Source organism: Dromaius novaehollandiae, chromosome 24, assembly GCF_036370855.1.
Source record: "Dromaius novaehollandiae isolate bDroNov1 chromosome 24, bDroNov1.hap1, whole genome shotgun sequence".
NCBI lineage: Eukaryota > Metazoa > Chordata > Aves > Casuariiformes > Dromaiidae > Dromaius > Dromaius novaehollandiae.
Window position 1 is genome coordinate 4,158,819 of NC_088121.1, and position 12,871 is coordinate 4,171,689.

The following is a 12,871-nucleotide window of genomic DNA, read 5'->3' on the forward strand; positions in this document are numbered from 1 at the left end:
GTTTATTTGGGCCTTTGCATAAATACTTCTAAAGTGTCTTGGCAGTGGCAGACCTAAAACCCAGGTCCTGGGTCAGTGATATCAAGTTAGGGAAATTCCAAGAGTGAACCTGGAAAGCTGAACCCTTTATTTCCTACTGTGATCACCTTTTTCTCTACTCTGCGTGCTTCTGTAGAATAAAATAGGAATCAAAAGTAGCTGGTATGTGAGTATTACGTTTTTTACTTTCGTAGAGCACACCTCTACTGGAAGCTGCTCTTTCCATGGGGGCAAATGGGATGGGGCGACACACAGTCTCTGTTTAGGAGTCAGGAGCTTTCCTTTCTTCACTGGCAATGCAGGGAGTCTAATATTAATATCAAAATGGGCACTCTGCAAATGTTTTCCATCTGTAGCTTTTGCTAGCTATGAGGAAAAAATCAAGAAGACTGAACTGCTCTTCCGTGCTCTTGCTGACATGAGAAATGTCATATTAATAATGTTTTTTATGCAGCAATAAAAGTCACGGGTCTACTGTTACCATGAGACAAAAAGGAAAGAATCTGTCTGTACTTTGCTTTTAAGGAGTAAGCCTATGTGTGGGCTGCCTTTCATTTTACTTAAGGCTCCAGTTTGTAAAGATTTTCATGTGTTAGAAGAATGAGGACCATCTCTTCTGGTTCAAGCTGTGCACTTTAACGCTAAGTGGAGAGGTATGTACCTAGCTGGAGGCTGACATGCACTCTGTTTTACAACTAAGAATGGAAATCTTTTGATAACACAGTTCAATATGTTATCTTTCTGTCTCTGAATATTTTAGTTGTGAACTGCAAAAAATACACTTTCTGAGGAGGGAGGAAAAAAAGTGGGGGTGGAGCACATGCTGGGATTTTCCCGGCAACTGACATATGAACTCGTTCTGGTCACCAGCAGTCTAGAGACAGTTCCTGCAAGATTTTGCCACTACCAGATTTTTGCTGGGACAGTAGGGCTCCGTTATGGTTGGACAGATGTTAGTTTGTGTAAGTTTTTACTCACGTTTTCATACTGTTTTGTTCTTGCTGCTGGTGGTCACTATTACCCGTTGCTTGGGATTGGAATGTAAGGAACACGAATATCCCTTTGGTGAAAAATGCTGCAAATACTGTGCTCCTGGTAAGTAATCTTCACTGAATATTGGTTGTACTTGTTAGATGTAATATCTAATCAGTTAATAACCCACAGGTGGTAGAAAATGGTTTGATAGTTGAAAATACCACACACATGTATGAAACATAACAGAAAAAAAGCATTTGAGCATTTTGCATCCTTCTAGTTTGACAGAAATTATTTCTGTAATGTATGGAATTTAGGAACTCTCTTTGAGAGAGTTAATGTTCTTTAATTTCATTTGTGTGGCTTAGTTTCCTTAATGTGTTAGACTGGTGCATTTTCATTGTGGGAGTTTGAGTTGAGAAAAGATATTTATGTTACTATCTTTTTACTTATTTAAGAAAATGCAACTCAGAAATATTACGTAATAATAGAAAATTTCAGGTGATTAAGTCTGTCACTAAAGATTATTTAAAAGCTTTCTTTTATAGCAAGGTTTGTGCTAGCTAAGATTTGGATCTTTTTTCTTTTCCAGCAAAAATGTAACACTGTATAGTAAATGAAAATTGAAAAATTATGAATGTTAGACATACAATATTTTTTCAATGGTCTTATGAGCAAATGCCACTCCCCCTGCCCCATGAAGGACATTAGCTCTTCCATTGGTCCATGGACCTAGATTGGCAAAGCCAGCTTGCCAAGAAATGTGTGTGTGTGTTGTTTGTTTTATTGCAGAAACTGAATGAATCTGAATGTTTTAGATCATGTACTTGTTTGTTTTTTCTTCTCACACCTGCTCTAACAATCAGTGAGTATCTTGCAGGCAGTGCTGAGAGGGGCAAATGCAAAATATCAAATGTCAAGTACTTTTAATGGTTGGGATTTCATTATAGAAATGACTTGATGGTGCAGAGTAACCACAATTACCAGGTGATACTACTGTTCAAGGGGCAAGCAGTCGACAAAATACTTTTAGTACAGTCAGTACTGATAGAAAAGAAAGGTACATCTCTAGCTCTAGTGAGAGATTAGATCATGTCTGTAAATGCAGGTTCAGCTTAATCTTGTCTGAGTTTTTATCTGTATCTTTCAAAATAGATTTACTTTCTATTTTTGTAATTAAGCCTATTACACAAAAGGGATGTGTGAACTGATACAATAGAAGTTGAAACTAGTAGCATCTTCGAAGGTGCTGATTGGAATAGATCTCCATTCAATCCGAGATCTGACTCCTTTTCCAAGGTCCACCATTGACTTGCTGTTTCAATTGGGACAAATCACTTCACTCACAAAGCTTGTCATCCCAGTCTGCAAAACTGATGCTCTGTGAAACAGTGCTGTATACCATGTAGGTTGGGAAGATACAATTTGTGGGTGAAAGTGTTCAGAGCTTGGTTCTTAATGCAACGTGTGACATCCATTCAATGTTTGGAGTAGTAACAGATGCCTGCCTCACGTCTTGCTCTCAGTCTCACTGTTTATGAAATGGAGATAGTAACATCTTTGATACTCATGGGTGCCAGCATAGTTGCATATCAAAATACAACCCCATTTATTCATGCTTAATGGGTTTTGGGATCTCCAGCAGAAAGATACTACAAACATTTGTTCCCAACTGCTTCACTGATGAATTGCCTGTGAATCTGTGTGGTACCTGTTGCTCCTATGTACTTGTTTTTGAGGGATTACTTTGAGTTGAGTTGCATGATTGTTCTCATGACAGATGGCAAGACCTATCACAAAGCTACTGTATTATACAGATACCAGACCTATTATAACAGTAAAACCTCCCTTTTTTTTTTTTTTTTTTTTTTTTTTTTGTCCCGCACTTTTGCTGCATACCCTGATATCTAAGGCATTTTAAAAGGTGATCTAGAGAAGTAATACTTGGAATGCACTGGGAAAACCATTTGGAGTATTGCCTCAATTCTCAGCAAGTTATCAGGCCCCTGCTAGCCTGTTAACCGTTTAGTTTACAGTGATTTTTATAGGGCAAAGTTTTGGGGTCTTCTGGCTCTGAATCTGCTGAACGTTGTTAGCCAGAGTTTTGAATGGAAGTGTGACTTAGGGCACTCTTTCATTCTAATGTATGAGAATGAAGAGGACTGTGGTGTGTGTGGTTTTTCTTTCTTTCTTTTTTTTTTCTTTTTTAGTTTCCCCTTCTACTTGATCTTTATTTTAGGTGAAAGAATGAGAAGCCGCTGCACAGCAGCGACAGAAACAGTCTGTGCCCCCTGTCAGGATGAATACTTTAATACTGAGCACAACCACAACTTCTGCAAGAGCTGTACGGTCTGCCACACCAGTAAGTCAGCTGTATAGAGGTCATTTCCTTATATGAATTTGAGAGCAAATCACTCTTCATATGCTTTCTCATCTTTGCTTTTTTCTTAAAAGCTGGTATCATAAAGCACCTGCATCTCTCCTGGAAGGATCAAATCCAAAGGCTTTCTGGGTTGTCATTTCAGTAGCTTATAGCTCCTGGTCACTACTAATGATAGCCTTCAAAGGGATTGTTAAACTGCTTGAAAACTGGTATCCTAAGAATTTATCCACTGCATGCAGAAACACTCTGCAGAGGACAGGCACTGAGTAATTTGATGTGTGCTATGTTCTGTTGCCCCTAGGGAAGGGGAGCGTGGAGGTGAAGAAGTGTGAGAAGACCTCTGACAGAATTTGCATGTGTACTGCAGGTTACATGCCAGATGCCAGATATACACTGGGAAGTGGTAAGTTAGTGATGGCTGACTCTCCAACCTCTCACCTGCACTTCAGATGAGATGGTTATTTTTTGCTAGTGCAGAAACTGTTTTCTTCTTTCATTTACGTCTCAAGCAAGCGTTAGCAGCAGGGCAGTTGTACAAAAGCTGTTCTGTGATTTCTGAGCTGTCAGAGATGTTAATGCTCTCCTTGTTAATATCCATAAATAGCCTGTAGAGGAAGCGGGAAACCTAGCCAGTTGCATACTAAACAAGACCATTGAGCATGTTGTCTTACTCCTGAACCATTGTAGACTATGGTTTCTAGAGGCTATGTGGGTTTTGTTGGGTCTGTTCTGGAAGTTAGTCTATTAGTATGTTGTTAGTGCTATTGCTGTTTAAGTGTCACGTAATTATGTTGCTAACTCAGGTCCAATTCTGTCTTTTTTCAGTATGCTCACCATGTCGTGAAGGTTTTTACTCCAAGGGGGGGAATGAAAGTTGTCGACCTTGGACCAAGTATGTATCGCTGATCCAAACACACTCAGTGTAATATTTTGTGTTTACTTCTGTAGCAATAAATGCCTAAGCCATGTTGAAAGCTGGTGTATAGATTAAACTGGCAGTAGATGCAATGAAATCATGTTCCTGATTGACTCTCAGGAGTCCTGAACAGCCTGTACACTGGCTTGAGGCATCTGTCTGCCTTCTGCCCTTTCCCTTTTCACATGGTAACAACAGTATTCTCAGTGTCTTCTAAAGGTCTGGATATGTTTCTGTAGCAAAAGGCTCCCTTGCCAAATGCAGCTGTGCTCCAAGGTTGCTGTGTGCACAGACACTGAGGAAAAATAGATAACTGGATCACTTCAGCTTTTTTCCACTGATAACATTGATATCAGAAAATTACTTGTTCTTCACATACTTGTGGAATCCAAAAAAGGTGAAGCTTGAATTTGTAGTGATGAAGCAAGGGTCGCAATGTTCACTTACTTGTTACGTGCAGATCGCTTATAAAGTCTGTACTGAAACTATTTGAAAAACTACACTGATTTATTTTACATCTCTAGCTGTAGTGTTCTTGGAAAAAAGACTCTTCGTACAGGGACGAAAACAGAGGATGCTGTTTGCAGCAGCCAGGTGACCCAGCCAACTACCTCTCGGAGTATAACATCTGCTTTGCATCTTTCCACCACCCACCGCAGGAATAAGATATCAACTGCAATGCTCTCCCCGTCCAAACCCAGCGTGGTCCCTTTTATCGTTTGCCCGGATAAGAACAGCCCCACAGAGACTAATTGGGGTAAGGAGAGGGAATGGCCAAGTCTAGTCTACTGGTAGTTACTAGAGCTGATCAGAAATTTTCCCTTGAAACTGCTTTCATAAGAAATGAAATCTCACTCTTTCTCAGAAGCAATATCTGTTTTTTTTACACAGTCTTCCAGTGAGCCATGCACAGGGTTCCAGTCTTCCTGGTGGCTTGCTTGGGGGCTGAGACTTCTAGGCTCTGTGGTTCAGGGATGCTCCCTGTCGAGCTGACTGCCTGCATGAGATCTGGAGTTCTAGGCTCCGTATTTTGAAGCCAGAAAGTCCTGGAAACTCCAGCTAGAACAGTGAATCTCTATTGGTGTATCTTTTTTTTTTTTTTTTTTTTTTTTTTTTTTTTTTTTTTACCTCCAGGTCCTTTATCACTTATCCTTATTTGTCTGATACTGCTTGTGGTGTCTGGAATGTCCATCCTCCTGTTGATTATCCAAGCAGCCAAAAAAGAGACTAAGAGGAGGCCTTGTAGGAACAACCATCAGGGTGAGTTGCTTTTTAGAGAGAGACCATACAGAGAAGAGAATAATCAGAGCCCGCTAGTTGGGTAACTGTTTCCATTAAAATGAAATTACCTGACTGGGTAGTGTGGTGTCACCTTCATTTAATGCCAATACTCAATTCCCTGTTTGGTCCTGATGCACTGGAGGTGTCAGTGTCTTGGGTTTGTACAGTAGAGCACAGACTCCCTCCCGTATTACCATGCAGGAATATTGAATTTACGGAATGTGCTGATGGAAACAGACGTGAAGTTGTTTGTCTGTATGCTTTTGAGTGAATCATTAGAGGGCATTAATTCTGGTACATCATTGACTCATTGACTGTATATTCTGTGTTCTCTCTCTGATTTTTGTCTCCTTCTACCTTCTTTCTCCCTAGTCCCCTCCAAAACTAATGTAATAAATTTGAGCAGGAACTTCAATTTAGTATAGGGAGGATCCAAACCCACCAGTCTTCTAAAGAGTATATTGTGAACTTTTGCTCATGTAGAAGTGAACTGTCTTGAAATGTGTCCTGCAAACACAGGAGAGGTTTGACCTAAGAAGAACTCAGCTCTCTATTCAGAACCAGATGGCAGCCTGGCTCTTGAGCCAGCTCACAGCTGGCTCATTCAGAGAGCAGTGGTAAAATATTTTTTCATTGTTCCTCACGCTTCGTGTTTCCTAGCATTGACTGGAAGAACAAGCACTAACTCAAGCCACTCATATGTACCTAGGCACCCATGGAGCTAGATAAGTCCCTCGCTTCCCTTTTGCCTTTCCTCGCCTACCCTGTACTTTTTTTTTTCTTCCCTGTTTTTCAGAAGAACAGAGCTTTCGACTTCCTATCCAGGAAGAACAAATCGACTCCAATTCCAGTCTCATCAAAAACTGACTCCACATTACATTAGTGTTTCCTGCGTTTCTGAGCCCATCAATTGTAACAAGTAATGTGACAGTATTCTGTGGTTATACGCGTGGATGTGTGTGACTGCTTAATTGCAGTTCTGTTCCTTTGAGTTTCCTTGATCAACCCTTAGGCATCAAGACCCACGGCAGTGTGACTGCTTAATTGCAGTTCTGTTCCTTTGAGTTTCCTTGATCAACCCTTAGGCATCAAGACCCACGGCAGTTGCCGTTCGTGGTGTAATCACATGATTCTTTCTCTCTTAGGTGGGTCCTGTGCACAACATTCCTGTTGCCAGGCCCCAAGTAGATACAGCCCTCTGGGCATCTCTGACCAACCCTGTTTATAGTGATAAGCAATTGTCTTTGGACCGAAGAAATTGTTTACAAAGCTATAAGAGCTAATCACTGGGGAGATGGAAGAATGGGATGGGGGAGAGGGAAGAGCTGCTTTATAACAGAGTTTGCTTCTTGTCCTGAAATCCTAGGCTGCCAAGGAGGGCATGTCTTCTCTCGGTGCAGCCATCTCCAGTATTTCAGTCTGGTTTCCAAATGAACTTTCCTCCCTTTAGATAGAGAATCCCCCCTCCTCCTCCCATGAACCTAGCTAGCTTCCTTTGTGCTTTGGTGTTTTCAGCTTTTTTCTTCTCAGACAAGATGAGTTGCATACGTTGGCTGTGCCTGCAGAGACAGAATTGCTATAGCTAGCAATTCCGGTGCTAACACTGCTAGCTTTTAGGTGTCAGTCTGAGAGGTGGCTATTGGGTGCCACTTCTGTCTTTTCTGACTTTCTCTAAACTGACCCATTGAGAAAATGTCATGTTAACACACCGGACAGTGTCTCTATAGCCTGGTCAACAAATGGAATTAGTCATGATCACAGGGCAGCTCCAGATCTCCAAGTGTTTGTATGTGAAGTGTGTGGAAAGTAGAATCTGTGTATTCACTACTAAAAAGCCAAGGGAATAATAATTTCTGATTAGATTCTTATTAGTGGAGACTGTAGTTTCAAACAAGAGGAAAGGCAAAGTACAATTTGTCCGCACTGCAAACCTTAGTAGTTGCTGTATGTAACTGTTTTTTCCACAAGCTCTGCACAAACAGAGAAGCTCTGTGCTTCCTCTTGGTGAACATCCTGTTGTGCCGAATGGCCTGGTGTGTCCCTCCTCAGCAAGGGTGAGCCTGCGTCAGTCAAACTTGGACTTCTCCACAGTGAAATAGTTTAGCTTAAACCACTTCTGTGGGACTCGATTGCTTGCTTGGAAGTAATACTGTGGATGTAGGGGGAACCCACAAACAAGTTTGGATCCAAACAGTACTCTATATTTACACAAAAAATTTATACATCTTATTTAGGAGCATGTACTTGGTCATTTAGAGTTTTTCTGCTGATGAATAACTTTTTGATAATGTGAAAAGGTCCTCCAGAAATGATTCAAAAAAGAGTAATTCTCTAGATGTTCTCTTTAGATAAGAGACAATAGCTGGACTCCTAAAATAACACAGGGCTGACCCTCTAGAACTTTGAGGGTTGCGTTTTAGCAAAGACATGCAGAGATCATCTGACAAGAGGTAGACACCCAAACTATGCTGTCATGATTCATCTGGATGCTCACCTTCTGCATGCTGTCAGGGAAACCTGCGCTTAAAACTGAAGAAGTATTCTTGGTCTGGTCTGTGTGCATTTAAAATATACCTGGATGTGAGCCTACATACTATAAGGAAGCTAGATTTTTGCTTCTGTAACACTTTCACAAGTCAATCAGTTTGTAGTTTTTGAGAGCATTTAAATTTTAGATAGCAATTTCAAAAATCTAAAGTGTATGAAAGGCACCTGAAACATTATTGCAAATAGCTTTTGATATAATTTAAAATACCTCAGTGTAGAAAGTTCAAGAAGCAAACTTGAAAATTATTCTGTAATTCAGTAATGTTTTTCACTTTAAATATAACTCCTTGGTAGATAACTCAGCAGAGATTTATGTATTTTGTATGCACAATACCAAAGCATATGTGAAGATATGCAACAGGAAATGTATTCAAGAATACAACTGGTGTCCAGAAACATGTTTTTAAACATATTTTGTTATATGTTATACATATGGTGTACTTAATAGTGTTTTTCTATATTGAAGTGCATATACAGTGTATATAAACATTTGTATTATATACAAAGTATAATAGTGACTTTTTCAAATAAACTGTGACAGTGGTCTTGATGCCCATGTATGATGTATTTTGACTGGAGAGTGGGACAAGCAAGAAGAGGTATTCCAGCATGATTCACTAGGGTTGGGTTGGAACATAAGATGAACATTGACCTTTTTCATTAGGTTCTTGTATCAGAGTCTTTGAAACTCTTCTTAAGAAATGATTCCCATAGTCATGTATCATCACAGTGAAGATCCTAAGACCTTAGCTTTGTGGGGTTTTTTGTAAAAGTCACTTGGAGGCCTTTTAGACTACTCTCTTCGTCCTGACCTGGAGTGGCATCTTGTCATACGGTCTTGCCAACATAGTAAAGGGTGCTGTGATTAAGCTCACTTATCATACACCATCACAGCTGCTGACTGCTGTGGGTGTAGCCTGAGACCTTGGACCTTAACTGTTCCCCTGAGTCTACCAACCAGGGAAATTCACTAGTGCTAGCTGGGATAAAGCATGTACATGTGAGACCTTTCTTTCTATGCAGTCTTGGCTGAGATTTGCCAAAACCATTGCAGGGTTTAGATGTGGCCCCAGTAACTAGTTGTGAGAATGGCTCTGGGAGATCCCTGCTCTTGTTGCATAAAAGTGCCCTTCTCACAAAAAACAGAATGGCCAAACAGTCAAACCTGTGGCTTAGTAGGTTTAAATTTAATGGGCTGTCTAGCTTCTGCCTTTGTGGGTAACTTCAGCAAGTTGTGTAGTGTTTTGCTCTGTAACTCAGGCCTGGTAGTAGTTCTGACCTGAGAGCTGCTGGGAGATTTGAGATGATAAAGCTCAACTCCTTCAAAAAGGCAGAGATTGGTGCTGAATGTAGAGGTCTTTGAAAGTGTGCAATGGCTAAAGTGCTGTCATCTTGCAGTGAATGAGGTGGCAGAATACCGTGGATGAATGTGAGAAATGGAATCCAGGGAACATCCAGAAAGTACCTGGAAACAATGTTTATCAAGCTTGCAGGCTGCACTTTGGAGGCAATAAAACTAGCACCATGTTTTCACAGAACTTTCTGAGCAAGGTGCAGATAACCCATGAGCTGTCTGAGGCTGTGGGTTATATGAAGAAAATGCAGCTCACAGGAGCAAATGAGCTATTGACTTGACAGAGGTGCTGCTATGACAGCAGAGCTCATTTGTGGTGTGGGCTTATTGTCTGGTTCCACGAATCTCACACTTGATTTCTGCTTTTTGACTTGGCTGTACAGGAAGATGACTGGGTGTACTGTGTTCCTGTGCCTTTCTACAGCCTCCCAACTAGGAGTTTTCTGGGAACTAGGGCTTGAGTTCCCTCTAGCTGAAGAAGGAACTGCCCTGGGACTGCACAGCAGAGCTAGCGTAGCTGAGGGCAAGTTGTGTTTGCTCATCTCCATTTGGGAAACTGAAGATAGGCAATCCAGAATGTTGTGTGGCTGGAGGCCTGTAATAGCACTTGTGCACTGTGACCGCTGGCTGTTCTGCTGTTGCATGCCAGTGAGCCAATCTGCTGCACTCTACTGCCGTAGAACTGCTGTATTGAATCACTGTGCAGAACTGTAATCTTATCATGGTTTAATTCTTTTGATAATGCTTGATAGGATAGGGGGCATTTACAATTTGATTTTTATTTTTTGAGGATTTGGGTGTTGGTAGGTTTAAATAAATTAACATAGCTATTTTACTGTAAATAAAGGAAGAATAATTTAAAGAATTGGTCACTTTCAACCATGTAGCTTTCCTCCCAAAAGGCCTATTCTGGTTTCTCATTCCACAATGAAAACTATAGAACCAACGTGCTATAAACCCCACAATCCTCACTAAAATGGCAAAAAGTAATTGTGTTAACAGTAGGCAGAGAATCTTGAGCAAACTGGTGCTACCCACACTGGTTTCATCCTGCATGCCAGAAATGAAACTTTCCCTTCTCAAAGTACGGGCCTGTGTCACAATGTAAGTTTGTGTTTTTCAGTCTTTGTCATTTCCCCTTTTTGAGGCACTTGCTAAGAGACACACAGGCTTTATAACTTGTGCTGCTGCTGCTTCATCTAAATCTGATAAAGATAGGGCTATACTAGAATTTTTTTCCAGTGTAGTGCAGTAAGCTAAGGTGTGAGTCTTTGGGGGGTTTTTTCTTAAAGAAAAGGCCACAGGAGTCTTTTCCTAATTGAAAGGACACCCTTTAGCTTCTTCTGTTCTGCAAACCAGTACAAACTCTTTTTGGAATGAACTATGTTGGCACTCAGGGTGGTTCATAGAGCTGTGTGATTAGTAAGTTAAATGCATCTCAATCATCATAGGGCCCTGATTCAGTAAGTCACATAAGCACATGCAAAACTGGCTGCTTGATTGTTCTTAAAACAATCCCTAAAGCTAACAAAAATGTCTATAATTTTGTTTTTCTAGGTAAGAATAAAGTCATTTTTTCATGAATTATTTAAATTCTTTTCAGCTCTGCTAGCCATGAGTTACTTTCATTTTAGGCCTTGTGTCCAGCCCTTGTCCTTGGTTGGTTGTAATTACTTTCTTCCAAAGACAGAGATTAGGGCATGAGCATGCTACAACAAACAGGGAGGATTCCCTTCCCTGTTAACCCCTTCTCTCTTTGTGATTTCTATCTGAAGAATTTTTTTCTGTCTCTCTGTTATATATGAGGCTGTTGCTATTTGGCTTCCTGGGGTTTTAACAGACCCGTTTCTTTAAAATGGTTCTGCCTATTGCTTTGTTGCATTCAGCTCTGGAGAAGAATTAGGATAGGCACAGACAGTATTTTTTTGAGAATAACCTTGAAAAAAAGGATATAAATGAACTGGGTCTCCCAGCCCTTAGAAGCTCTTTTCAGACTGCAGATTTGACAGTAACATACATATATCATGCTTTGGTGGTTATTCTTATTTTTTTAAAAAAGATATGGGCCATAAATTTATTCTTTTTATCTTCACTTCTTTCTTTGTCTTTTTTCTACAAATGTATGACAAGTTTCTGCTGCTGTGGCTACCCTAGATCCTTTATCTCATGCATTTTCTCTTCCTCATCACATCCTCCTGTGACTTAGAAGTGCATCAAAGTGACTCAGGTTTGCCATGAGAGACTTCAAAAAGGTCACATCTGATATATACTGTGCCAGGTGGCAAGCCGGAGAGGAAATACACAGCTTGGTAACGTCAAGGAGTTGGGGGTTTTTACATCTGTCTGGTTTGGTTCCCTCTGTGAAATGTCACTGATACATTACTACCCAGCCCCTGTTCCCTCCATGGGGTTTGCCTTTGCAGGAAGTCACCACATTCAGTGTCCAGGCTGTACAAGCAATCCAGAGAAGTGACCACAAGACTAATTTCACTGGCTGAGGCAGAGCTCTGGTGAGTGCATCCTGCCCACCCTTACCACTGTCAAAGGAAAGATCCAAGGGTCTTTGCAAAGCCCTAATTGTTTCAGAGTGAGAAGGATTTAACTTGTCCATGAGACCTGCACATGGCCTCGCATCAGCCACCCCAGCTCCTGCCACACTGTTCAACTCCTGTGACCTGAGGCTTACCTGGTGTTTGCAGGGCGGTAATTCTCCATGTGTGCCAAAAGAGGGCAGGCATTAGCCAGGCTCTGCAGACACCCCAGACTCCGTAAACTTACAGATTAGGTAGCCCTAGTCACTCCAAAATCTCGAGGCTGGTCTGAAGGTCAGCAGCCGAGAGCAACATTTAACAGTTTTATCCTCTAGTTTCAGGCTACAGATAAGTCAGTGGTCCTCAGGCCTTTTTACCCCACTTCTTGGACAAGGACTATGTGAGCTGTCACTACCCACATGGCATCCTTCTAAGGGGATTGATGTCCCTCTGTCCCATACAGGATCATACTCTGTGCTTGCTGAAGCACTGACCTGCACCCCATGCACTGGGCATTCCTCTATGCTTTCTGCAGCCTATCAGAACTGCTGCTGTGCCACAGGGTTCCCTGTATGGCAAGTCACATCACCTGGTGTGCCCTAGGACCCCAGTGGGAGAGTAGGAGCACAGACTTCTTTCCTCAGGGATGCTGGAAAACTCAAAGCATTAAAGATGTTAGGGTGCCCAAGCATCATGGTGGTGCCGGCCATACTTAAAAGCTGACTACAAAATGAGTTTGTCTGAAATACGTGCAGCTTTCTGGGCACAGAATGCTCATATGCTGAGAACTGAGCCCTGCTCTGCTGGGTGACTGGGAGTGTTTCTCCCCAGAGGAGTTCATGCTT

General features: G+C 41.4%; 1 protein-coding gene across 1 annotated transcript; it reads left to right on the forward strand.

Annotated features, from left to right (window-relative positions):
• Positions 1–127: 127 nt before the first annotated feature.
• TNFRSF4 (TNF receptor superfamily member 4) lies at positions 128–8,691 on the forward strand. The gene is made up of 7 exons (XM_026100663.2): positions 128–1,134; positions 3,254–3,376; positions 3,699–3,800; positions 4,223–4,289; positions 4,838–5,070; positions 5,448–5,573; positions 6,391–8,691. The coding sequence occupies exons 1-7, from the start codon at positions 978–980 to the stop codon at positions 6,459–6,461; spliced, it is 879 nt and encodes a 292-aa protein (XP_025956448.2). The 5' UTR covers positions 128–977; the 3' UTR covers positions 6,462–8,691.
• The last annotated feature ends 4,180 nt before the right edge of the window (positions 8,692–12,871 follow it).